Source organism: Myxocyprinus asiaticus, chromosome 32 (genome assembly GCF_019703515.2).
Source record: "Myxocyprinus asiaticus isolate MX2 ecotype Aquarium Trade chromosome 32, UBuf_Myxa_2, whole genome shotgun sequence".
Taxonomy (NCBI): domain Eukaryota; kingdom Metazoa; phylum Chordata; class Actinopteri; order Cypriniformes; family Catostomidae; genus Myxocyprinus; species Myxocyprinus asiaticus.
The window spans coordinates 30984556-31011102 of NC_059375.1; the positions used below are offsets into that span (position 1 = coordinate 30984556).

The 26547-nt window shown below is 35.5% G+C and overlaps 1 protein-coding gene across 1 annotated transcript; it reads left to right on the forward strand.

Annotated features, from left to right (window-relative positions):
• Nucleotides 1-464: 464 nt before the first annotated feature.
• Nucleotides 465-26050, forward strand: LOC127423214 (FERM domain-containing protein 6-like). Its single transcript, XM_051667353.1, has 18 exons — nt 465-542; nt 766-856; nt 1110-1237; nt 1891-1949; nt 2216-2396; nt 4042-4197; nt 5278-5343; nt 5579-5647; nt 7010-7157; nt 8052-8225; nt 8318-8476; nt 8989-9719; nt 22857-22905; nt 24600-24803; nt 24894-24923; nt 25051-25089; nt 25192-25224; nt 25341-26050. Exons 1-12 carry the CDS (start codon nt 465-467, stop codon nt 9018-9020), a joined length of 1341 nt encoding a protein of 446 aa, XP_051523313.1. The 3' UTR covers nt 9021-9719; nt 22857-22905; nt 24600-24803; nt 24894-24923; nt 25051-25089; nt 25192-25224; nt 25341-26050.
• Nucleotides 26051-26547: the final 497 nt, after the last annotated feature.

Sequence of the window (26547 nt, forward strand, 5' to 3'; positions counted from 1 at the left end):
TTCAAGTACCTCAAAGCCTTTCCTTTAGATTGTGGATACTGAAGGAATTTTGTGAGTTCCTTAGAAAACTGTCCTTTTTAAAAGGGTGCCAATTAGGAAGTTCTCCAAAAGTTTCTGCCAGGGTGGCAGTCAAATGATGACTAATGTATCTTTACATACTGTACAGTCAATAGAAGGTCTATAAAAAAGATAATGTGAACAGGAAGTTGTGTTGCGTGTGTCCAAACTCTCCTTATAATCCTCAAATTTTCTTCAGTTACTGCCCTGGTAGCCTCCCCACAGTGTGTTAAAAAGTTAGAAAAAAAAATATGCTATAATATCCATCTCACAGCTTTTCCTCAATGGTAAAATAGACGTGCAGTTTCAAAGGGAGGACATTAAGGAGGAGATCAGCAGTAGGAGAGAGACAAATGTGACAACAAGGATTCAAGGAGACCACTAATGAAGAAGACCTCACAGAGAGCATGTCCACAATGGAGAACCAGAGCAGACATCTGACTGTTATTTTGCCCAATAACTACGAAGTGAACTTGACTGTGGGGGTAAGTGTCTGGGGATGTTTTTACACATTACAGTAAATGTCTCTATATCGGCCTGAATTTTAAACCAGTATTGCTTTAAGATGCCATCAATTTTTGTTGTTGTATGGTTATATTTGTTAATTGATGTACTGTAATGTTAACTTTCATTTCAAAGTTGTCTTTAACTGTCACCTTAACATAATTTATCTGGTTTGTTTCATTGTTTGGCTTGTATGTATTGCAGCTGAAAGACAGAGGACAAGATGTCTTGAACCAGCTGTCTGATCTACTTGGCATCAAAGAGCTTGAATTCTTTGGTCTGAGTGTGGTAAAGGGTCTGTGTGTGTTTTATTTTATTTATTTTTTTTGTTGTTGTTGTTTTTTTTTTTTTTTTTGTTCATGGATATGAAACTGCTGAGTATGCCCTTTAAAGTAAATTGATTTGAAGGCCATGTAAAACAGCGTACATTAAACACTGAGGTTGGCAAGTTTAAGAATGAAGGGAGTGATATTTTTGTTTGTCAGACCATGGCAGGCTGTTAATTTGTGGTGCTAATACCAATTTTTTTTTTTTTTTTTTTTTTTCAGACAATCAACCACTGTTTTTGGATCTGGAACAAAAACTGTACATGTACCTTCCTAAGTGCTGGAGAAAGAATACATTAAATGTAAAGTCAACAAGAAATAAAGGTTGTGCCAAAATCTCTACTGACAAGGTACAGCAATTATACTGTGAAATTATGATCACCAGGAAACATGCCTAAAGGAATATTCACTAATTGATCTAATAAATGTATTCAAATAAAATTTGCACTAAATGCACTAAATCATGGTTTTGTGGTTAATGTTAAGTGCCAAGCTAAAAGCATTGTGATAGAGGATAACTGTAATCTCAAGTCATTAGTAAGAGATCACCAGCAATCAAAATTAACATATTAGGTGAATTGTGAACACTGGCTTCTGTGGTGGGGATTCCTGGTTACCAAAAATACATGCTCCGTTTGCAACCACTACACTGGTTATGGTGTGTTGTGCAACTCCAAAGTCATTTCTGTGATAAACAAATGTTTTGGAGTTTTATGGGGGGTTTTTCCAGTGGTGACTTGACTTCCCCATTTAGGGTGGAATGGCAAAGCTTTTCTTAGTGTGTTTTTCATATATAAAAGAAGACCTAAATCAGTCTTTGGAAAATGATGTAGTCAGGTCCATGATGTCTTTCATTGATATTAGTGGGAAGTTTGGAAAATTACAGTCTGGTCTGCTGCTATAACCCTGAATATCTGACTTAACAGTAGACTCTGTTGAATCAAAAACATTATGTTCTTCAAGTAGTACACTTTCTTCTAATTCTGCATTCATTTACTTGCAGGAAATAGTGGTTCTCTATTTGAAAGTGCAGTACTTCGTAGAAAATGCCCAACTAATTTTGTAAGTACATGTTTTTTATTGTATTGTACAAATTTAATTTGTCTTTCTTTAGATTTTTTTTAATTTGGGAACTTTTTGTTTTCCTTTCCAAGCATTATGCTCTGTTAGCCTTTCTTGTTTTTGTCTAGAGTCTGAAGTTATGTCTAACCTCTTTTGTATGTCACTTTATTAAAGAAATATCCAAAACCTTAAAAAGAGTGAATGTACTATATTGTGATAATGTTGTATTGATGATTATGTAATATCACTTTGTCTTGTTCTCATAGAAATTACAAAACCCAAGAGCTGTACTATGCTGAGGTGAAAGGAAGAGTTTTGATTTCTAGATGCTATGAGCAGGAAGGATTATATTTCCAGCTGGCTGCATACGCCCTGCAGGCAGATCTAGGGGACTGTGTAGAAGGACAGAGTGCATACTTCAAACCACAGGACTTTTTCCCTTTTTGGGTGGGGCTTTGTTTTTATACAGTAGATATAAAAAGTCTACACGCCCCTGTTAAAAAAGCAGGTTTTTGTGATGTAAAACAAAGATCAATCATATCAGACTTTTTGCTCCTTTAATATAAAAATTACAACCTATGCAATGCCACTGAAAACCAGTGAAAAATAAATAAAAATAAAAAACTTGGAATAACTTAACTGCATAAGTGTGCACACCCTTTTATAATTGGGTATGTGGCTGTGTTCAGAATCAACCAATCATCAAGCTCATGTGAAATAGTACACACCTGTCTTCACCTGAAGTGACTCTGATTAACTCCAAATAAATCTCAGCTGTTCTTGTAGGATTTTTCTGACATCTTGTTTCCATACTACTACAAGAGCCATGGGCCACAAAGAGCTTACAAAGCATCAATGGGCTCTCATTGTTGAAAGGTATCACTCAGGTGAGGGCTACACATTTTTTTCCAAGGCATTAGATATACCATGGACACAGTGAAGACAAGTGGAGAAAGTATGGCACAACAGTGACATTATCAAGAACAGGACATCACTCCAAAATTGGTGAGAAGACGAAGAGAAAACTGGTCAGGGAGGCTGTTAAGAGGCCTACAGCAACATTAAAGGAGCTGCAGCTCTTTCTGGCAAGTACTGGTTGCTCCCTACATGTGACAACTATCTCCTGTATTCTTCATCTGTCTGGGCTATGGGGCAGGGTGGCAAGACACAAGCCTTTTCTGATGAAAAAAACATCCAAGCCTGCAAAAACCTATATCCAGTCTCCCAAAACCATGTGGAAAAATGTGTTATGGTCTGATAAGACCAAGATTGAACTTTTTGCCCAAAATTGTAAAAGGTATGTTTGGCCATGCATGGTGGTGGCAGCATCATGCTTTGGGGCTGATTACTTCAACTGGAACTGGGGCTTTAGTGAAAGTGGAGGGAATCATGAATAGCTCCAAGTATCAGTCAATTTTGGCACAGAACCTTGTGGCGTCTGCTAGAAAGCTGAAAAGGAAGAGATCTTTCAGCATGACAATGATCCAAAGCACACATCCAACAAAAGAATGGCTTCAGCAAAAAAAGATGAATGTTTTGGAATGGCCCAGCCAGAGCCCAGACATGAATTTTATAGAAAATCTGTGGGGGGACCTGAAGAGGGCCGTACACAGGAGATGCAAAGAAGAGTGGGAAAATATTCCGAAGTCAAGATGTGCCAAGCTAATAGACTCCTATCCAAGAAAACTGAGTGCTGTAAAAAAAATCAAAGGGTGCTTCAACTAAGTATTAGTTCAGGGATGTGCAGACTTATGCAGTTAGGTTATTCTAAGTTTTTTTATAATTATTTTTTCTCTGAAATGTGTCACTTTGGTTTTCAGTGGCATTGCATAGGTTGTAATTTTTACATTAAAGGTGCAAACATTCTGATATTATTTGTTAACTTTTTTACATCACAAAAACCTGCTGTTTTAACAGGGGTGTGTAGACTTTTTTTTTTTTTTTTTTTTTTTTTTTTTTTATATCCACAGTATTTTTTTTCCTTAAAATATTTATCTCTCTTAGTTGGGGCTGGAAAAACCTGTATGTGCTGTTATTTAACACAAGAGGCAGTGACCCACTGCTGTATGTTTTCAATGTGACAACCCCTCAGATTATACAAAAACATGGGAATGATTACATTCTGGAGCACAGCCCAGCCCTTCACCGTGAGATTACAGGAATGACCTCCAGCGAGGCTGCCCTGCTTTTCATACAGGAAGCCTTTACCCTGAGCGACGTGCCCATCACCAGCTACAGAATGCTCAAAGTAAGGGAATATTTGAACTAGAGCACAGAAGCCTTGTTACACACTCCATAGTATTCAAACGGCCATTTTACCAATGGATTCTTGAAGTAAATATCCAATTTTTGTTTCATAGGGGAATAGGTTTTTGACGATAAATTGGAAACCTTTAAAAGCAGACCATCTGTTACCTCTGAGGTCGTTTAAGGGATAGTTCACCCAAGAATGAAAATTCTCTCATTTATTCACCCTCATGCCATCCCAGATGTGTATGACTTTCTTCTGCTGAACAAAAACAAAGATTTTTAGAAGAATATCTCAGCTCTGTAGGTGAATGCAAGTGAATGGTGGCCAGAAATTTGAAGGTCCAATAAACATATAAAGGCAGCATAAAAGTAATCTATACAACTCCAGTGGTTAAATTCATATATTCAGAAGCGATTATGATAGGTGTGAGTGAGAAACAGATCAATATTTAAGTTGTTTTTTTTTTTTTTACTATCAATCTCCACTTTCACTTCCACATCCTCCTCCTCTTGTTTTTGGCGATTCACATTCTTTGTGCATATCACCATCTACTGGGCAGGGAGGAGAATTTATTGTAAAAAAATGACTTCAATATTGCTCTTTCTCACCCACACCTATCATACCGCTTCTGAAGATATGAATTTAACCACTGGAGTCATATGGAGTATTTTATGCTGCCTTTATATGCTTTTGTTCAGGCCATCATTCACTTGCATTGTATGGACCTACAGAGATGAGATTCTTCTAAAAACCTTTGTGTTCAGTAGAAGAAAGTTATCCACATCTGGGATGGCATGAGGGTGAGTAAATGAGAGAATTTTCATTTTTTTTGGTGGACTATCCCACTAAGTACACCATTGGTTGAGACAAGAAAAGGAATGATTTGATAGTGCCACAGTGTTTACACTTCATAGGGATAGACCTATGAATGGTTTACTTATAGTTGTCTCTGAAGGCTGGAATGTATAATGACACTTCACCTTTAAACTTCTCTCTGTGTGCTTGTCTGTGTCTTTCACACACACTCCTTCACACTGATGGTTTCTCTCTCGTTTTTCAATGGTCCTGCTGTCACAGGCAAAAAGGGAACAAGGAGGTGGTGTCCTCCTGGGTCTGGCTTCAACAGGACTGCAGGTCTTTGAGGTAGGCTACTCTGACTTTCAAAGTCATGACATATTGTAATGCATGCCACACACATACTGGCCAAACAAATCATATCTTATGCATAAACTTCACATTTCACATTTTTTGTCTCTCTTTTGACCCTGCTTTATCTTATTGCATGTCTCACACTGTTCATACTTTTACGCTGAGTTAATGTTCTTTTTTGCGTGTGTGCGTGCGTGCGTGCGTGCGCGTGTGTGTTTATAATCTCCAGATGCTGAATGGAGAACAACAGTTTCTATATGATTTGGCATGGTCGAACATTCATTCCATCACCTTCCAGGTTTTGCTATTTTACTTTATGCTAAAATGTTCCATTACATTGTTGTTGTTATTGCTTACAAATGCATTACAACCAGTTAAAATCACTTTTAACATGAGAACATTAAAAAAAAAAAAAAAAAAAAAATTACAAAGTGTTTTTTTTTTTTTTTAAGGGAGTCAATGAATATTCTATTCAGAATATAATTCTATGGTTCTACTCACTGAATACTGTGTATTATACACTGTATACTGCCTACTAATTTTAAACGAATAGTAAGTGTAGCAGAATGCATAGACCGCTATAAATGTTTCAAACAGTGGTGTGTTATGTTTTAACATAACTCTGTCACATTGCATAGTTAATTCCATGAGTGGTGTCAAGCTGTCATCTTGGAAATATATGGTTATTTTGCACATTTAATCCAATTTTCTGTATAAATGTCTTCTAGCAGTTCTATCAAATAATGAGTTAGGAAGAGGTTAATTTATCGTACTTAAAATGTTAAAGGGATAGTTCACCCAAAAATGAAAATTATCATAATTTACTCACCCTCATGCCATCCAAGATGTGCATGACTATTTCTTCTGTTGAACACAAAGACATTTAAAAAAAAAAAAAATATTTTAGCTCTGTAGGTCCTCATAATGCATGTGAATTGATACCAAAATTTTGAAGCTCCAAAATGCACATAAAGGCAGCATAAAAGTAATTCATATGAATCAACTGATTTAATCAATTTCTTCAGAAGCTATATGATGGGTGTGGGTGAGAAACAGATCAATATTTAAGTCCTTTTTTTTTTTTTTTTTTTTTTTTTAAACCATAAATTCTCCTGCCCAGTAGGTGGCGCTATGCACGAAGAATGTGAATCGCCAAAAACAAAAGAAGAATGCGAAAGTGGAGATTGATAGTAAAAAAATGACTTGAATATTTATCTGTTTCTCACCCACACTGGAGTCGCATAGATTACTTTCATGCTCCTTTTGTGTCCTGTTGGAGCTTCAAAATTTTGGTACCCATTCACTTGCATTGTATGGTTATACAGAGCTGAAATATTCTTTTGTGTTCTGCAGAATAAAAAGTCATACACATCTGGAATTGCATGAGGGTAATTGATGAGTGAATTTTCATTTTGGGTGAACTATCTCCTTTAGTGCTTTTCATTTGTAGAATTTTGAATTGTTGTATACTGCACATTTTGGCAAATGAAGTAGGTAATTCGGCATTCTGTATACGTAATAAATACTGCAGGAATAGTATGAGCAGTATGTAAGAGTGCTGTTCTGAACATAGCCATAGCCAATTTATACTTGCTGTCTTCAGTATTTTACACCATCTTATGCTTAAGAATTTCAACTTATGGTCATGTTTGCACTACAGGGTAGGAACTTTGAGATACGGGCAGATGGCTTGCATGGGAAGAAGCTGGTGCTTTATACTTACTCGGTCATGCATGCTAAACACCTGCTCCAGCACATAAGCAACAGTCACCGACTCCATCTCACCATGCGGAACAAGGAAAAAATCGGTCAGTGTCCTAAAAAAGTTGTGGAGGAGGAGTTTGAGTAGTGCAAATATTTGTTACGGAATACCCTCTTTAAAGGTGAAGTGTGTACATTTTCAACACTAAATTATCTTCAATCCCAGCTTAATATGCAAAGACAACTGTGAGTATGCCATTTGTAGATTGATTTCCCTCAAAAGTGTTAATACTGTAGCGCTGTGTCTATCAAAACATTGCTCTATCTACCACCCCTGGAGTCGCAAGTTCGAATCCAGGGTGTGCTGAGTGACTCCAGCCAGGTCTCCTAAGCAACCAAATTGGCCTGGTTGTTAGGGAGGGTAGAGTCACATGGGGTAACCTCCTCGTGGTCGCTATAATGTGGTTATCGGTGGGGCACGTGGCGAGTTGTGCGTGGATGCCACAGAGAATGGCGTGGGCCTCCACACGCGCTATGTCTCCGCGGTAACGCTCAACAAGCCACGTGATAAGATGCGGGGATTAACGGTCTCAGACGTGGAGGCAACTGAGATTTTGTCCTCCGCCACCCGGATTGAGGTGAGTCACTACACCACCGTGAGGACTTGGAGTGCATTGGGAATTGGGTATTCCAAATTGGAGAGAAAAGGGAAGAAAAAACAACAAAACATTGCTCTATTATTTTAAGCATCCCAACCAGCCTTACACAGCAACACTGGCTCAGAAATTACACACTTCTGCTTTAATGAAATTATTATTTGTCTTTCCTATTTTTTTCCACCATCCCTTTGTTCTAGAATAAATATTAAATTTATTCTTCCTCTTTCCTTTTATTTAGATTCTGTAAAGCCTTCATTTCTATATTTTAAAGCTCTTGAAATTTGCTTTACACACACACACACACAAACTATGATTTTTAATGTGAATCCACACTCTGTTTAGAGAGAAGGCCACATAGAGAGGTGTACATCACAGACGGTTCTGATACGGTCATAGAAGAGAGTGATGATGAACTTCCACTAATGAAATTCCACTTAGCCAATGCACGAAAGCAAACCATTGGTGCTTTCTCATTTCAAAACTTTGAGGAACAAGAATGTAGACATGTTTTAAAAGGTATGATTTGAGTAATTGATCACTTTTATATGACACACAGATATAAGTTTGCATTTATAGACTTATTTTTATCCTTATTTGAATATGTGCAGGTACTGATGTCGCAAATACAACTTACGATTTAGAAATGAGTGTTGATGAGTCAGATGAAATGTTTGTGGATGATCCTGAGGTCGTCCTGCATGTACTTGAGCTGCTGGAGGGTGTGTCCGTGGATGGCCCTTTATTTACACAAATGTCTCACTGGAAAGGTAGGAACTGGATTTGGTATACTTCTGAGCAAAGGCAAAATGCAGTAACTACTGTACACATTTTGTCAAAATTGTATTATGACATAAGTCATGTGACAGACAGATTTTGCACCACATGCTTGGAATCAGAGAAAACATATCTTTCACGGGAAACTTTCAGTGAAAATAGCAGTAATTACAAAATCGATATTGTTGGCAGTATAGTGAGACTCACATTCTTAACTTTGATATGTAAATTTGCATATGCCCTGCTTTTGAAGATTTTACCCTGGAGATACCAGTATCTGGTAACACCTGTACTGGAGCTGTTAAAGCATGCATAAAATGCTGTTGTTCCTTGCTGTCTGTGAGGTCTTATGGAAAACCATACCTATGGCAAAACCTTATCTTGTGAAGGATAAAAGGTTTATTAACAATTCATTCATGAGTTTCCTTGTTGTTTAACTGTTTTACAGCTCTGTGAAATGTCATTTGAGTAGAAATGTATTTCCTCTCAATCTGTCCCTCTGCAGATGTTATTGAGAAGCATCAGCATTTTTTGTAGACCCCAACATGAAAGTGTGGAGAGACATGATGGATTGCGAATCTGAGATCTTATCTCAGGTCTTACAACGTACAATAACCACAGGATGTGGGGAAGTAACAAACATTAGCTTTAGAAGAAACCTCCACTTTTAAAATAAATGTTAACTCATTCTGTCTGCTATCAATGAGTTACCACAACAGTGCTTCTTTTCTAATCTTTTTATTTACTTACACATTAGGTTTCAAATCATGTCCAAAAATATGTAAAATACAAGCAAATAATTTGTAATGCATGCTGTTATTAACACAGACTCAAGTACAAGACTGCTAAACTGTTATTTAAACACACGTGTAAATGGAGGAATTGTGACCTTTTCCTAGGTTGAGCAAATATTGTGTTCTACAGACAGGCTGTGAATCACCACTTATTTGCACTGTGCAAGAAAGTATGAATATTGTTGTCTGTTAGAATTTCCTGTAGTTTGTAGTGTCTTTGAAGTGTACTAAAGTTTTCTGCTTAAGTCAAAGACTTATATCTGTGTCTGCATTAGGAAAAGGTTTATTCAAAAGTATTCATTATTTTCTCTATTGTTTGTAATATGCATTCACAACCTACATCATCTTGGGTGTGTTTGTGGGCGGCACCATTATAGATTGAAAGTTCAGAGCACAACATCTCTTTCTCTTCATCATGCAGCTTTTTTTGGTTCTTCTCAGGGTGAGTTATTTTAAATAACTTTGTACATGCTACAACCTACAAACATTATTTCTTAAGATGCAGGCAGACTTTGTGCAAGCTAAATCAAACTTTTTGAATCATTATGTAGCAGAACCTTACAGCTAACACAATGAATGAACTTTTTGCATGTGCTCTCGACTGAAATCTAAGCTTTGATGTTGAATCAGATACTGTATGTAGAGATGTGGGTGAGTCTGTGATTGTGTGTTTTTATGCAATATTTATTTCTATGGCATATGGGGTAAAGATGATTTAGAATGCACTGAAATGATTAACTGTCATCAGACTTCATTTTCTCTGTGTGGCATGTCCTAACATGTTCCTACTAGAGATGGGCGACGCCAGCTGTTTTTCTTGGTTTTTTTTTCGATCCGATACCAAGTACTTTTTATGAATTCTTTGGATAAAATTAGTAACTTTATTATTACTTAAATTTTTTTATATATTTATGGACCTAAACAGAAAATTATTAGGCTGCTTTGTTTACCCTTTTAAAATTAGTTAGTATAAGCCACATATAAAACCACCAAATGAACCATAGATATTATTTTATGGTTACTATTACTAAAACCAAGTTACAATATGAATACTACAGTAATGCTGTAGTAAACACATGGTTAATTGTATCAAAACCTTACTGCCAAAAAAAAAATCGTTACTACAGTCATGGTTACTAATACAATATTACTACAGTAAAGCCATGGGTAGATTTCAGGAGGGTATCATTTATTAACAAGGATTAAAGATCATTATCAATGTTTTAACAACTCTGAATTTAAATAACCCTGTAAAAATTGTCAAACAAGTCCCTTATAATACATGTCACATCTAGTTTTGACGTTATTTAGTGTGAATAACTCCAGATCCTGTTTTTCTGTCATTAGGGTGGATTAGGGTAATGTGGGACACCTAAGATCCAGTGTATTTATCTTTTCTTTTACAACATTAAAGTGAACATGATTGCCGTTGAATCCAAGCAGGGGTTTCAAGTCATCGCATGACTTTGCGGAAGTAATGTTATAAATGTGGGAGAGACAAACGTCAAACAGGAAGTACTGCTTGTGAAGTCCACTCAGTGGTCAATGACATAGGATTTAGACTAAATTAATGTTAAGGATATAAATCTGTTATAAATAAAACAATGTTCTAAACTGTTATCAAATTATGTTTGTGATGTATTTGTACATCAAATGTTGCAATAATATTGTGAAAATTTGTTAATTTTTCTATTTGAAGCAATCTTTGTCATCCCACTTTAGAAAAGGTTGTTTCGAAAGTGGGACAACATGTTTTGACTATTGTGGGACAGTCATATATACTACGTTATTCAATTGAGAAAATATGCATTAGGAAATTTAAATGCCCTACATGTATTTTTGTTCATTTTTTTTTGGGGGCTTATAATGCAGCAGTATTATTTGTTTTAAGATCAGGATTCAAAACCTGATCTGTCATGATTTGCCAGTTAGCTAGCTTATAGTTTAGCTAACTAGCTACCTGGATAGCTAAGTCAAAGAAATAGTTTTTAGTCATATTGACATCAAATATAACATGGTGCATTTTTTTAATTATGTGCATAGAACAAATTAATTTTCTTATCCATCTATAAATCGATTCCTAAATGCAATGTATTACAGATTACAATGGCGTCCCATTTTTCTGTGCGAGCTGTCCCAGATTTGAAAATCCACAAGTTCTAATGGGGGGAAAACTGAAAACAAACGGTTGCTGCTGAAATACTTCACCCTCTGAGTCACATGTTGTGCAAGAAAATGTGTCTATAAAACGTGACTGTGTTGTGTGTCTGAGAAATTATTCAGTCCAAACGGAGCATCAGCCCTGTGCTTTTACAGGTAGCGAGTAAAGTGCTGACACTATAACTGATCCAACTGGCCCAGTTCCCAAAATCATTCCATCAACTTTCGAAACAAAGACACATTTCTCAAAACTGTAAACACAAATCACCTGTTTTCACACGTTCCAATTTGTTTAATCATTTCTGAAAAACTCTAAACAAAAATGGGACACTCACATTACATAGCTGGCAAGTCGCGGGCCATTTTTAGAAATTGCTGGGTGACCAGGGCCAGTGGATAAAATAACCCTGTAAATCACAGTATACTTCACTTATTTGGTGACCTTATCACCTCTCTCTTGAACCAAAACAGACACAACTGCTGGTCAGACACTTTCTTTTTCCAGAACAATGTAGTCAGTGTTAAGTTGTACATATATATTTACACACAAATGCACACATCCTTTGTGGCTGTAGTTCATCATTCCATTGTATTACAGGCATAACTGTGCACATGGTCTCTTTTGAAAGTAGTCAGGACACTTGGAAGTTTGCAAAAGTCAGAATTAATAAGTCATTAAAAAATATATACACAATGTAGCTAAAGCGACAAGAATAACATAGAGATATCGAATTTAAAACACGTATCTAGTTAAAAGTTTGTTCAATATTTATTAAATATTCACTTATTCACCATTTAAAAAGTCCGCACACTAAGCTAAAACGTCACTGGTGTCCAAGTGTTCAATGCAATTGCCTTGCATGTTCTGTCTTAAACACTGTTATAAAAAAATAAATACATTTACACATTCTAAAGATTGTACATTTTATGTAGAACTTACACTTTAATAGAATTAATGAAAACTTGGGCACCTCCGACGTTTTAGTACTGTGGGTGGAATTTTCAGACGGTCCCTTACAAGCGCTAGTTTATGAAAGCTTATCGGAGCATTTTTAATGCGTAATTCTCCAGCTACAACAAGTGTTGACCGTTTGAGTTTAATGTTTTATACCTGTATGATATAGTCATGTATTCTTTAACTTAATTGTGCTAATGATAACTTTGTAAAACTGTCGGGTAGTAGAAACCGAATAACGAGTCAAACAACTAACTTCTGGAGCATCTTTGGGGGTGTGAGGTCCAGTTTCAGTTCTACTTAATATGGATTATACGTGCTGGTGTAAATGTACGTTTGAGTTATGTTACTATGATGAAACGGCACGCTGGAACAGATGTAAAGAAACGGCTATGAAGAAACAGCAGCAAGCATTATACAGGGCCACACCGCACCTGCATTGGCAAATTTATTATGAATACTAGGGTTGCAACTAACGATTATTTTGATAATCGATTAATCTAATGATTATTAGAATGATTACTCGACTATTTGGCGATTATTGCAACGATTAATCGTTAGCTCTTAACCGATTGTTCAACTTGTGCCCTGAATTAAATGGTTGTATAAAACGTGCTTACTGAAAATAAAGAGGACAAAATCATCTTTTAAAAATACCTCTAAAAGACATTCACTGAATTAAAGGAAAAAATACTGCAAAAAATCCTATTGTTATCAAGTTTACATTTTATTCATTTGGCAGACGCTTTTATCCAAAGCAACTTACAAAAGAGGAAAAGTTATTTAGTCTTGTTTTCCATTTAAAATTGTCTACAAATCCTTAGAACAAGATACATTTATTTGAGAAGCAACATATAAGATATTTAGACTTGCTTTAAGAGAATGTATCTTAAATATAAGTGTATTTGAATATAAGTGTATTTTTTCACATAATTCTGCGAGTGCAGTAAAGACAAAATATACTAATGAAAATATACATTGTTTTAAAGGAGTTTTAGATATTTACATTTGAAAACAAATCAAAAATGTATTTTGTTGCAGTGTATAATGGAGTGAAGACTAACCTCTCTCACATTTCTGTTCACATCAATCCATCTTTATCTCACAAAAAACAAACTCTCTTATTAATAAAGCTGCGTATTGCCAATTTTCTTCACGATAAGAAATGCACAGTGACACATATATTATGATTCAATAAGTCGCGAGCCATCACATAATCTAGCAGCATTAAGCGCGCGCTCAAGGGATGAGCGTCCCCGCGACAGAGTGTGCCTCAGCCGGGTGCAGTTACCTGCGTGAAGTTGGCCCCCCACCCAACGCAAAACGTAGGCAAAATAGTCTCAATCGTTTGTGCTGGTTTGTGCTGTAAAAAAATTCGTTTGTGCTGCTTCGGTTTTTTAGATATGACCTATAAATATTATTTTAATTCTGAGGTCACTCACCCCCCCCCCCCCCCCAAATCCTGCTTCGTTTGTGGCGGTATAAGTTTCGTTTGTGCTGCTTCGGTTTTTTAAATATTAGACACTGAATTACAGGCGAATTATAAATGCTGATATTTATTGAATACAATACTGACAGAATAAAATAGATCACTTAATGGTCACAAAAATCAAATATAGGTTAGTAGCAGTCTCGGTCATTCTGATTACTATATATTAGGCTACTATATGATATATTTCTAAAATAGATCTCTCTTGTTTTGTGTGTAGTCAGTACGATTTATGAGCAGTAGGCATTTTATTTCGGGTTTGTCATTTCAATCTCTTACCAAAATGTTGGATGAAGATGTTTTAATACAACAACAACAACTTATCGATGTTTTTGTATTCGCTATGGTGTTTATGGTGCACTTCACTGCCACCACTAGGCGCAAGTGACACTTCTGTTCAAGATGCTCTTGTGGAAATTAGTGTAGAGTTAGTAGAGAAAAAGTCGATATAAATCAAATTACAAAAGTCGTTACTAAATCAGATTTCTGGCCAATGTAAGTATAATGTTTTAACACTGTCAGTTACAATATTATTTGTTAACTTCAAGAATAATGGTACAACATTCAAGAGAGCTAAGACTGTCAATGTTTACTAAACAGAAACATATACTAATATATGCTAATTACAGTTGCACATGTGACCCATGTTAGTTTTTTTGAATACATCGTGCATCTAGGGGTCAACATTACCATATTGGTCCTAATATAAGATATATTATCCTTATATATTATTACTATATTATATTATCCTTATATTCGGACCAATACAGTAATACATAAAAATAAGTTTATACTGAACATGACATTTTTTGAGTCAGGATTATTTGAGTAATTATGTTTTGCTTATGCCAGATGCCCAAGAAACCAGCAGTCGACAGAGATTCCATTTTCACTGTCCTGTGTTCATCAAAAGAGGCCATAGTCCAAAATGGCAACATAGCTACTCCCAGTCTGGACAGAGCTAAGTAAGCAGCTAGAAAACAAGATCACTGCAAAAGCTCTATACACTTTGGTTAAATTAAATAGACACAACATCTGGACTGCTTTAGGGTTTACTCACGAATGTGATCATGAAACAAATGGCAGTAGTGATGACACTGATTTTGAGGCAGGGTCCCTTTCACCCAGACCAAAAGATTGCTGGACTTTTGATCTTGAAGTTCCATTTCAGAAATGGATTGAATTCATGCCTGAAACAGTTAAATACAACAAGTTCTCTAAAACACAAAAAAGGGAATACACAATTTTAAGCCTGGCATCTGGACACGTGATAAATCATCACGTTTTTAAGGTTAATTTTTTAAAGGTCCATTATTTGTGTTAATGGATGTTCGATAGTACACAGTAATTAAATTTCAAAAGTAAAATCATTTTGGCTTAATTCTTAATTCATTGAGTCACGAGTTTCCACATTATACATATATATATATATATATATAGTACTAGTCAAAAGTTTGAAAACATTAAGATTTTTTAATGTTTCTGAAAGAAGTCTCTTCTGCTCATCAAGGCTACATTTATTTGATCAAAAATACAGTAAAACAGTAATACTGTGAAATATTATTCCAATGTAAAACAGTTGTTTTCTATCTGAATATCTAGTCAACTGTAATTTATTCCTGTGATCAGCATCATTACTTCAGTCACACGATCCTTCAGAAATCATTCTAATATGCTGATTTGCTGCTCAAGAAACATTCATTATTATTATTATCAGTTGAAAACAGTTGTGCTTTTTTTTGTTTGTTTGTCTTTTTTTTCACGGAACCCATGATACACAACCATTCAAAGGTTTGGGGTAAGTAATATACACACACACACACATATAATACTTTTATTCAGCAAGGACACATTAAATTGATCAAAAAAGACAGTAAAGACATCTATATTGTTAAAAAGATTTCTATTTCAAATAAATGCTGTTCTTTTTACCTTTCTATTCATCAAAGAATCCACACAAAAATGTATCGCTGTTTCCACAAAAATATTAAGCATGCAAAAATGGTTTTCAACATTGATAAAAAATAAGAACCACTCTTAATAATTGAGCACCAATAATAATTGATAATAGTTGAGCACAAAATCAACATTTGACTATGATTTCTGAAGGATCATGTGACATTGAAGACTGGAGTTTTATTTGTTTTTATTATGCCAGTCAAATTACAAACAATGAACATGACAATAGTCATTCCAACACATAGTATAAAATATAGAGCATATATAGACTACAAATAGAAAAAAGACTTTACAGTATAATCTATCAAATAAACAATACAAGTAAAATAAAGAAAAACAAAATTACAAACAAACAAACAAACCATTAAAGACTGGAGTAATGATGATGAAAATTCAGCTTTGACATCACAGAAATAAAATTACATTTTAAATTATATTAAAACAGAAAACAGCTATTTTAAAGTGTATTGTTTCACAATATTACTGTTTTACTGTATATTCTTTTTTATCAAATAAATACAGCCTTGGTGAGATTAAGAGCCTTTTTTCAAAAACATTTAAAAATCTTAATGTTTCCAAACTTTTGACCTGTACTGTATAGGCCTACACACACACACACACACACACACACACACAGCCTATGTATGTATAAACACAGAGCTACAGCAAACAGATTATGGTGCCAGTATTTATGACAATGTTAATATTACTACTGTTATTCACATAACTACATACAGTAACAAGTAAAAACACTTACCTTGGAGTTTATGTTAGATTCCACACATCCTGTGATCCGCTGTGTCCCTTAAAAGATGAAAACGCACAGTGGATAGGTAACAGTTAAGTGAATGCGACTATTTATGTGATTTGGTTTGACATTTGGATCTTACCTTGTTACTTCAACTGTATTGTTTTTAAAAAAAAAAGACAGTCGCAAAAACGAAACTTTTACCGGCACAAACAAACAAATTTATTTGGGGTGAATTTATAGCACTCAGAATGACCTATAAATATTATTTTAATATCTAAAAAACCGAAGCAGCACAAACCACTGAGACTATTTTGCTGATGTTTTGCGTTGGGTGGGGGGCCAACTTCACGCAGGTGGTGCAGTTTCAGTCTCTCCCATTTAGATCGGGACACTTCATGTGACTCATAGAAGAGGCGCTGACCGCACAGAGAAATTCCAGTTTCGGAGTTTGTAGTTATTTACATGCTCTGCTTTTGTATTATTTGAACTTTAATAAAGCTATAGCGCAGGGGTCGGCAAACTTTTTGACATGGAGTGCCATTTTTTATTTTCCTGGTCAATGGCTGTGCCAACCACAAATTTGACCAAAACCTGATGATTATGATATAATCATGATCCTGCATGTGAAAGGATTTAATGAAAGAAAACCTGTCCTTTTGTACAAAATGAGTTAACACAGTTTAATGTCACGAATTTGCTTATTGATTACTGATCACGAAATTGTGTGGAATCTTAAATATTTCTACATTATGTCATACATTTCTCAAAATCACACAGAGGGGTAATTACTAGCACGTAAGCAGCAGCCAGAGAGGAGCAGGCACCTGCATTCCAATCTACATCTTGATGTAATCCTTCCTCATGATCACGCAGCGCGTGCAAGCCATTCGCTCATCACAAGCCGATAAACTGTTTAGCTCTTTCCGGTGAATCGCACCTGCAAAATCCTTCAACTTTATTTCCAGGTTTAATTTATATATATATATTAACCCCATGATGTTGGTTTATGTTTTCTTTTTTAATCGTTTAATGTAATTTTGAGTGTGTGACCATGGTTTAAGAAGGGTGTACCTGTATGCGAAATCTCAATAATTAATAATGGTGTTATCCTTATTGCATGACTTGTTGTTCTGAAAGCAAAAAGAAGCAAATCTAGGCTGTCATCCGCGCAACCTGACCGAAGCAAAGCGGGCGCGTTTACTCGCGCGATTAACCGAAAGTGAAGTGCTGCCAGCACGTGCTGCACGAGTCGGTTTGGTATACTGCAGTCTCCTCACATTTCAACTTTTTGTTTAGCCTCCCATTCAGCTCATGAAAACATGCTGCGTAATCATGAGGAAGGATAAAATCATGATGTAGACTGGAATGCTGGTGCGGAATTTATATAAATAAAATATTCTACTCCTCTCTCGCCGTTGCTGGCGTGCCAGTGATTACCCCTCCGAGTGCCACGCGTGCCATAGGTTGCCGACCTCTGCATATAACTGCATTAAAGATGTAACGCCGGGTGTCTCCTTTAAAGATGCTCGATACGCAAGTTTATCTTCAGCGGAGCGACAGTTCCGGCTCCGCTTATTCCACAAAGAGAGTGCTTCTGTTTTTTACTTATTTTGTATTTTTGTATTATAATTCCCTCATACTTTGCGATCTACATCACCTGAAGCTGTTTGGAAAGTTTAGAGTGCATCTGGACTGTGAGCTGTTTAATTCTTCCTCTCCTCAGTTAGGTGCGAACAGTAATTAAATCTAAAACAAATGAAGGTTTAAACGTATTAAGTCGCACAACAGTTTTGTTTTTACCTATTTAATTGTGCTTAATATTCTCTATAAAAAAAATAAAACATACAGATGACTGCAGGCACAACTGACTGAGACAATCATTTTAGTTCTGAAAGAAGGTGTCAAGAAGACTCAAGTTTAAACCTGATTTGTGGTCATATTCAATATCTTTTTACTTATCAAACTCTTAATTCTAGTCACCTAAAAAGTTAACTAATCTAGTTAACTAAAAGGCTGACTGATGTATTGTAAAGACTTAAATATGTATTATTCACATAGCATGAAGGGGACATCTGATTTTTATTTTATTTTATTATTTATTTTTTATAAATATTACTATTATTATTATTTTCTGTAAAGCTGCTGTGGAACTATATGTAATGTGAAAAATAATAAAAGAAAATAGGGTTCGTACAGAATGCTTCCAAGTGAAACTCAAGGACTTTTCAAGCACATTTGTATTTGTTTTCAAGGACTATGCAAGAGATGTCATTCATCAAACAAATTCTTAGTTTGTTCATTTTAAATAAATAAAAAATACATATTATATTTTAGAGCTGCAATTAACTATTATTTTGATAATTGATTAATATTTGATTATTTCTTTGATTAATTGGATAAAAAATTCTATTTTATTTTATTAAAATATGATTAAAAAAAAACAGAAATGATAAAGGGTGTAAGGATTTGATTCTATACTCTAACAAAACTTTGAATAAAGCCTGAATCATGATAACTTTGAATTTATTATTATAATTACTTTCAGTACATATGCAAAACAGTTCATTTCATTACTTGTAAAACTTACAAAACAAAAACAAAAAGAGTAAAATGATCCATCAGGGTGGAGTGGGACAAAAAACAAATCAACCCAGCAGAGGACAATGGTGACACCAGAGTAGAAATATTCATTATTCTGCCCTGCTGAAAAATACATAATTATGTTAGATACATATGCTTGTACACTGTCACTGATTACATACATTTTAAGTATTTTAAATTAAAATTGTAGGTTTTAAAATAGTACTGTCGCTGATTACATTTTTCTAAACTATTCTTTTCAAAATGATGTGTATGTTTGTCCAGTAAAATAATGTTTGCCATGGTATACATTTACTGGTGAAATCAGACATTACATTTGGCATTATCATGAGGACTATCAAATACCAGGACCCTTAGCATTATTATACATTATATTCAGCATTATATACAGTTTAATATAGTACAAATGCAGTGCAGATTCACTCTCGTGCTGAAAAGTCTCATCTCTGTGTTCACTGAACAAATCCGCTCACATGATGAGAAACAATCGAAGTGTTCACACTTGGCAGGTTTGGTTCGATTAAAACGAACTCTGGTGCGATTGCTCTGTTAGTGCGGATCATTTGAACAAGTGTGAACGCTGTCACCCGAACCTTGGTGCATACCAAACAAGCGGACCGAGACCCCCTGATAGTGGGTCTCGGTCCACTTCAAACGAACTCTGGTGCAGTTCGACTGATATATGAATGCAGCATGGACCAAAGACGTCTAAACAGATCAATAACAGGAAGTAATTTGCCTTTAATACTGACCTCAAGCATACCTGGTTCTTCTCATCATAGGAGCTATGTTGCCCACTACAGTTCGGTACAGGCGTCGGAACCATTGTCAGCTGTCCTTGCAACATATCTTCGTTTGTGTGTGCAACGGAGGAATTCCTGGCGCAGTTTTGACTCCTTTACACATTTTATTAGCTTTTCGTTTGTTCTCAGCTGGTAAAAATACCACCATATATACATATATAAATCCAACAAGAGCATTTCGCCCAGCAGTCAGCATTGTTTTGGATGTTTGGCAAGTTCCGTCAAAAAATATACGTCATAAAAGCTGTCCAATCAGGTTGTGACTTTCTCCTGATGCGTTTTGTTTTGTATCTTTAGGTTCGGTGTTAAAAATGCCAGTGTGAATGCTAAGCGAACCAGGACTAAATGTATCATTTTCTTTTTTGGTCTGGATCAAGAGAACCGAACTACAAGTGTGAACACACCCTAAAACACTTTAAACTGCACACTTTGACCTCTGAGACATCAGCGTGACATCAATGAAAGCTGCACAATTGATTACAGTAAAACTGAAAGCGCGGTATGTTGCACCAGTTTCGTCAAAGTGATTGCGCTCCCTTTCTCCATTGCAATCTGTTTGACTGACACGGATGCACACGCTCGCTTGATTAGTAAAGTATAACAGAGACTTGCATGTGGTAAAAACAAATAGTTTTGCGAAATACACACCTGATTTTTAATTCATAACATGTATACATTATAAAACAGAAAATAGCTGTAAAATGTAAGTCATGTGCTGGAGAGAAACAACTCTTAAGCGCATCAAGCGGCACAATCAATCTGTAAAAACACCTGATGCAGCAACCGCTCCACATTAATCTGTGTGCTTATTATGATCTTCTTTGAAGTGTTTATTAAGTGCTCTTGTGCACTGGACAACTTGGGTCGTGTTTTTTCAGCTTCAGGTTGTCTCCGCTGTTTTTCAAACGAGTTTCATCATGCAACACATTTTTCACCGGGCTGTAAAGTGACATCACTGACGGAGCTTCTCCGTGCTTGTGGCATATATCCAACTAATCGATAATGAAATTCGTTGTCGATGACTTCTATTATCGATAATAATCGATTTTATCGATTGGTTGTTGCAGCCCTGATGAATACACTTAAAGCATAAAATTGGAACACTTTATAAACCACCTTACTAAAGCCCAAATAAATGCTCTTACCATACACTAAGGTACGTTTACACAACAACGATGTACTAAAAACGGAAAAGTTTTCCTTCGCATTTTTTAAAAGTTTCGCGTACAGACGACAACGTTCTCAAAACAATCCCCATTCACACGGAACCACGAAAACGACTAAAAACGCTGTATTATGCATGCCAGGCCAGTAGTTGGCGATGTCACTTTGTAAAGAAACACTATGCGCCTGCGCACATAAGCATTCTTCCACAGAGTGGTGAATACAAACAATGAGGATGGCGATTGCTGGTCGTAGTAGTGATGCAGTAAATCTACACTTTGCTGGAGGAGCGTCAATAAACTCAAAATCTTGAGCAGCACAAACACAGTCCTGTAGTCCGCCATTGTAGTTTTGAATGTCTCGCGCGTTGTTTTGAAGCATTCGCGTGCATGCCTATAGACTGAACACATAATATGCGTGCACATGACGTCATCGTTTTCCAAATGATGATAACGGCATCATTTTCCAAAACTTGCACTTTGAAACCCGTTTTCAAAAGTTTGCGTTTCAAGGCCCCAAAATGCTGTTGTCGTGTAAATGAACAGCCAAAAACGCATAAAAAGTTTTCAGTTGAAAATGTTGTCGTGTAAACGGCCCCTGATATTGGTACTGTTGGGTACAGGCGCAAGAATAAAAAGCAAACGCGCAACTAACCAGGAGAGAGAGAGAGAGAGAGAGAGAGCGAGAGAGAGAGAGAGAGAGAGAGAGAGAGAGCAAGCAAAGCTGTAGGTTTGATCCTGCTTCTCTTGCAAACGAAATGTCACACGTGTGCTCAATAATGGAGAACTGAGCGTAATATTAGCAACCATATTCTCTAATAAGAGGCGCACACCAAGCGTGCTCAATAAGGAATGCACAGACATAATGATAAAAAACAAAAAAAAAACAAAAACACAAGTCTTACTGGTCACATAATTACAAAGCATGCAACGTTTTTAAACTCATAGTAATTGAGATAGATACATACATTTAAAAAATTCACTTGTTACACTGGACCATTTAAAATGTACAAGTGAATTTAAAAATTCTTAAAAGAATCTTAAAGAAAATGGTGACCATTTACAAGACCTGTACATGCTGAGTATAGCCTACAACTTAAATTCTAACCTAAAATCTTCATGTAGCCTATCATTCATTTTACCCAAGAATTTTACTGCATTAGTTATTCTAAAGAATAGCATGGCAACATGGCTTAAATTTGTGGGTAAACCCAGAAAGTTCGGGTGTACTGACTAATTGAAACATTTGTCATGAGCCTGTTTGTTTATAATTTTTACAATTTTCCCTCAAATTTGGTGAATCTTTGGTTGTCTTTTAAAAAATTGCATGTCCACAAATATTAAAACAGCAAATAAAATTTTATATGTGTACAGGGGACATTTAAGGTATAATACAGTTGGCACCCCACAAGCACACCCGGCCCCGTCTGTCTCTGAACATGAAACCAGGCAGCCAGTATTCAGTGTGTGCCAGCAGCTTGTCAGCACGTGGTTAAGTACCACTGATCTGTGTGGTATAAGTCTCAAGTCAACATGACAAATTATTCTGTACGTTGGGCAAGTAGAAGACTGATAGCGTTGTGGAGTTCACTGAGCATGATGTCAGCTTTTGATCTTGGAAGAATCTGTCCAGCAATGATGGAGCCACAACTAATTCTATTATATTAACACAATTATTTTGGAATTTTCTGTTTGCAGGTGCTGCTATTTATTTCTTTTTTTCAATCATGCAGTGGATTGCAAAATGGTAATTTAATTTTACTTTATCCCTTTCATTTTTAACTAAATGTTAGCCTCAGTAACCATTTACTTTCATTGCATCTTTTTTTCCCCCATACAATGAAAGTGAATGGTGACTGAGACTAACACTCTGCCTGACAAATCTTTTTGTGTTCCATGGAAAAAAAAGAAAGTGATAGGGTTTGGAACAAGATGATTGTGAGTAAATGACAGAATTTTTCATTTTTGGTTAAACTATACCTTTAAATGCAAAACATTTTACTTTATTTAGAAATATATATATTATATATATATATATATATATATATATATATATATATATATATATATATATACACACACACACACACACACACACACACACACACACACACACACAGGCAGCCAAAAGTTTGGAATAATGTACAGACCTTGCTCTTATGGAAAGAAATTGGTACTTTTATTCACCAAAGTGGCATTCAACTGATCACAATGTATAGTCAAGACATTAATAACATGAAAAATTACTATTACAAATTGAAAAAAAAGGTTAAAAACTTAAAAAAATTAAAAAAATAAATAAAAAAATAAAAAATACAAAGTGTTCTCATCAAAAAATCCTCCACATGCAGCAATGACAGCTTTGCAGATCCTTGGCATTCTAGCTGTCAGTTTGTCCAGATACTCCGGTGACATTTCACCCCACACTTGCAGTCTTGTTGGGCACTTCTCACGCACCTTACAGTCTAGCTGATCCCACAAAAGCTCAATGGGTTTAAGATCCATAACACTCTTTTCCAATTATGTGTTGTCCAATGTCTGTGTTTCTTTGCCCACTCTAACCTTTTCTTTTTCTTTTTCTGTTTCAAATGTGGCTTTTTCTTTGCAATTCTTCCCATAAGGCCTGAACCCCTGAGTTTTCTCTTTACTGTTGTACATGAAACTGGTGTTGAGCAGGTAGAATTCAATGAAGCTGTCAGCTGAGGACATGTGAGGTGTCTTTTTCTCAAACTAGAGACTCTGATGTACTTATCCTCTTGTTTAGTTGTACATCTGTCCTTCCACATCTCTTTCGGTCCTTGTCAGAGCCAGTTGTCGTTTGTCTTTGAAGACTGTAGTGTACACCTTTGTATGAAATCTTCAGTTTTTTTGGCAATTTCAAGCATTGTATAGCCTTCATTCCTCAAAACAATGATTGACTGACGAGTTTCTAGAGAAAGCTGTTTCTTTTTTGCCATTTTTGACCTAATATTGACCATAAGACATGCCAGTCTATTGCATACTCTGGCAACTCAAAAACAAACACAATGTTAAGCTTCATTTAACGAACCAAATAGCTTTCAACAGTGTTTGATATAATGGCAAGTGATTTTCTAGTACCAAATTAGCAATTTAGCATGATTACTCAAGGACAAGGTATTGGAGTGATGGCTGCTGGAAATGGGGCCTGTCTAGATTTGATCAAAAAGGACTTTTTTCAAATAGTGATGATGCTGTTTTTTACATCAGTAATGTCCTGATTATACTTTGTGATCAGTTGGATGCCACTTTGTTGAATTAAAGTACCAATTTGCTTCCAAAACAGCAAAATCTGTACATTATTCCAAACTTTTGGCCGCCAATATGTGTGTGTGTGTATAATATATATATATATAATTTTTTGTGTTTTTGCTGTTAAATTGCATTAACATACTCACAATATCCTATTTTGGTTTTGTTTAGAAACGTGTGACTTCAAAGTTGCAATGATGCCAACTGAGGAAAAATTTTCCTGCTTCAGAAAGATGATGGGCAATGATCAAGTTTGTGGGTCTAATCAGTCAACCTCATCATGCCAGACTGACGATAAAAATGGCTTGACATGTATTAAGTGGCCAGCAAACATTGAACTGATGTGTATGAATAATTCTGGAGAGATACTGAATGGTAGGTTGTGAAAAGTTTCACAAACCTTTTCAACATTGAAAATGATGCCCATTTCATTTTCATTTTAAAATATCTATTTCTGTAATGCAGGGAAAACCAAGTGTGCTCGAGATCAAAAATGTGAGTCAAAAAGCAGTCATAGTGTTTAATGTGCTAACTGCTCATTATACTAATACACATTTTTTTATGTACTTTATAGTTAAGTACATTTTTGATTAATTTAATCATATCAAATTGTTTCTTATAGCCATAAGTTGCAGTGGAGAGTATGTGGGTATATCTGCTGGTAAGTTAATTTAATTCAAGTGTTCATTAACATGTCAATTTAAATGAAAACATCTTCATGAATGCTGAAGTCACCTGATGTTTGTGTGGTATTTTTTAACAGAACCCCTAAATTCTGTGACATCATTGTCAATCAGTAAGCGTTTGCAATTAATAACATTCACTGATCAATTATAACATGTATTCATAACAACTCAATTTCATTCATACCAACAGTTGCTATTTTTTCTTTTTTCCATTTCTTTTTTACAGTCATTCCTTTGATTGCTGCTCCTATTGTTGTGATGATCCTCCACTAGACGTCACTGTAACACTACTAATATTCCTACAGTTTTTGCAGACACATTTTTTTTTTAAGCTATCAGGGGACTAAGCAGGGACAGTATCTCGCACCCTAAAATGAAATAGTGGATATAGAGGATATGGAATAACATTATACAAAATGTATAAAATTTCAGACATTTCCTGAATAAAGTTTTGCTTATACATTTATCATGAAATTTTTTAACATATGGGCCTTTGCTCATTTTCAGGAAATATATCTCAGTTATTGGGTAGGAATTAGCTGGTAGTGTCTGTACCTCTCACCTGCTGTTGCATGAATAGTAAGGATTTCTACACCCTACTCATTTGACATACTATGTAGTAGGGAAGGGCATGTGTTATATACTTCAAGTAAGACTTTACTGTTATAAGCCACCATTTATCTAACAATCATAATAACCCTAACCTTATCCTAACCCTCAGTTGCAGTAGCACAGATGCCATCAGACACGTGTCCTCTCACTAATTTGAGCATTTTTTTGTAACGTATTGAATCCTAAGTCGATTAATTCACCTGCAGTCCTTTGTTTCTTTATAGTTAACCCTACTACTAACCCAGCTTGTAACAATTATCCATTATTACTAGTGAAAGCCTTTAGTTTTTATTTCTCCAAAATAAATGTTGTACAGTAATTTTATGGATGTAATGCTGGTTTGATTTATTTAATGTATGTCCAAATACATTTAGAATGTATTTTTATGTAATTTTTGGAGGGTTTAAAGGATGAAATGTGAAGCTAATAATTTTTTTAAAGCACTTACATTATTATTCTGTTAAAACTTGTGTATTATTTGAGCTGAAGAGTTGTTTAAATCGTCATTTTTATGGTCGTTTTTACAGATATTTCGGGGTTTTAGGGTTTACAGCGCTACGTCGACATGGCAACGCAGTTGTAAAATTGGATATAACTTTACACAGAAACCAATTTTTCACACTAAAATCTTGTTAACATGCATATTTTTTCTGTCTTGTGGCTAACTGTGGCAAGGAGGAGGGCAGGCTAATCAACCCCAAGAGAGGGATAAAGGCGGCAGTTCGGGAGTTTATGTTTTGTGTTTATTTTTTAATTTATCATTAAACATTATTTTGATGATTCGTCCAGTTCTCGCTTCCTCATTTCCGTTTACAGTATAC

Bases quoted from the DNA above. Each gene is read 5' to 3' on its own strand.
- LOC127423214 (XM_051667353.1), top strand. From the start codon at position 465: ATGTCCACAATGGAGAACCAGAGCAGACATCTGACTGTTATTTTGCCC. The intron at 1,950-2,215 runs GTAAGTACATGT...TTGTTCTCATAG, and splicing joins GAAAATGCCCAACTAATTTT to AAATTACAAAACCCAAGAGC. The intron at 5,344-5,578 runs GTAGGCTACTCT...TATAATCTCCAG, and splicing joins CAGGACTGCAGGTCTTTGAG to ATGCTGAATGGAGAACAACA.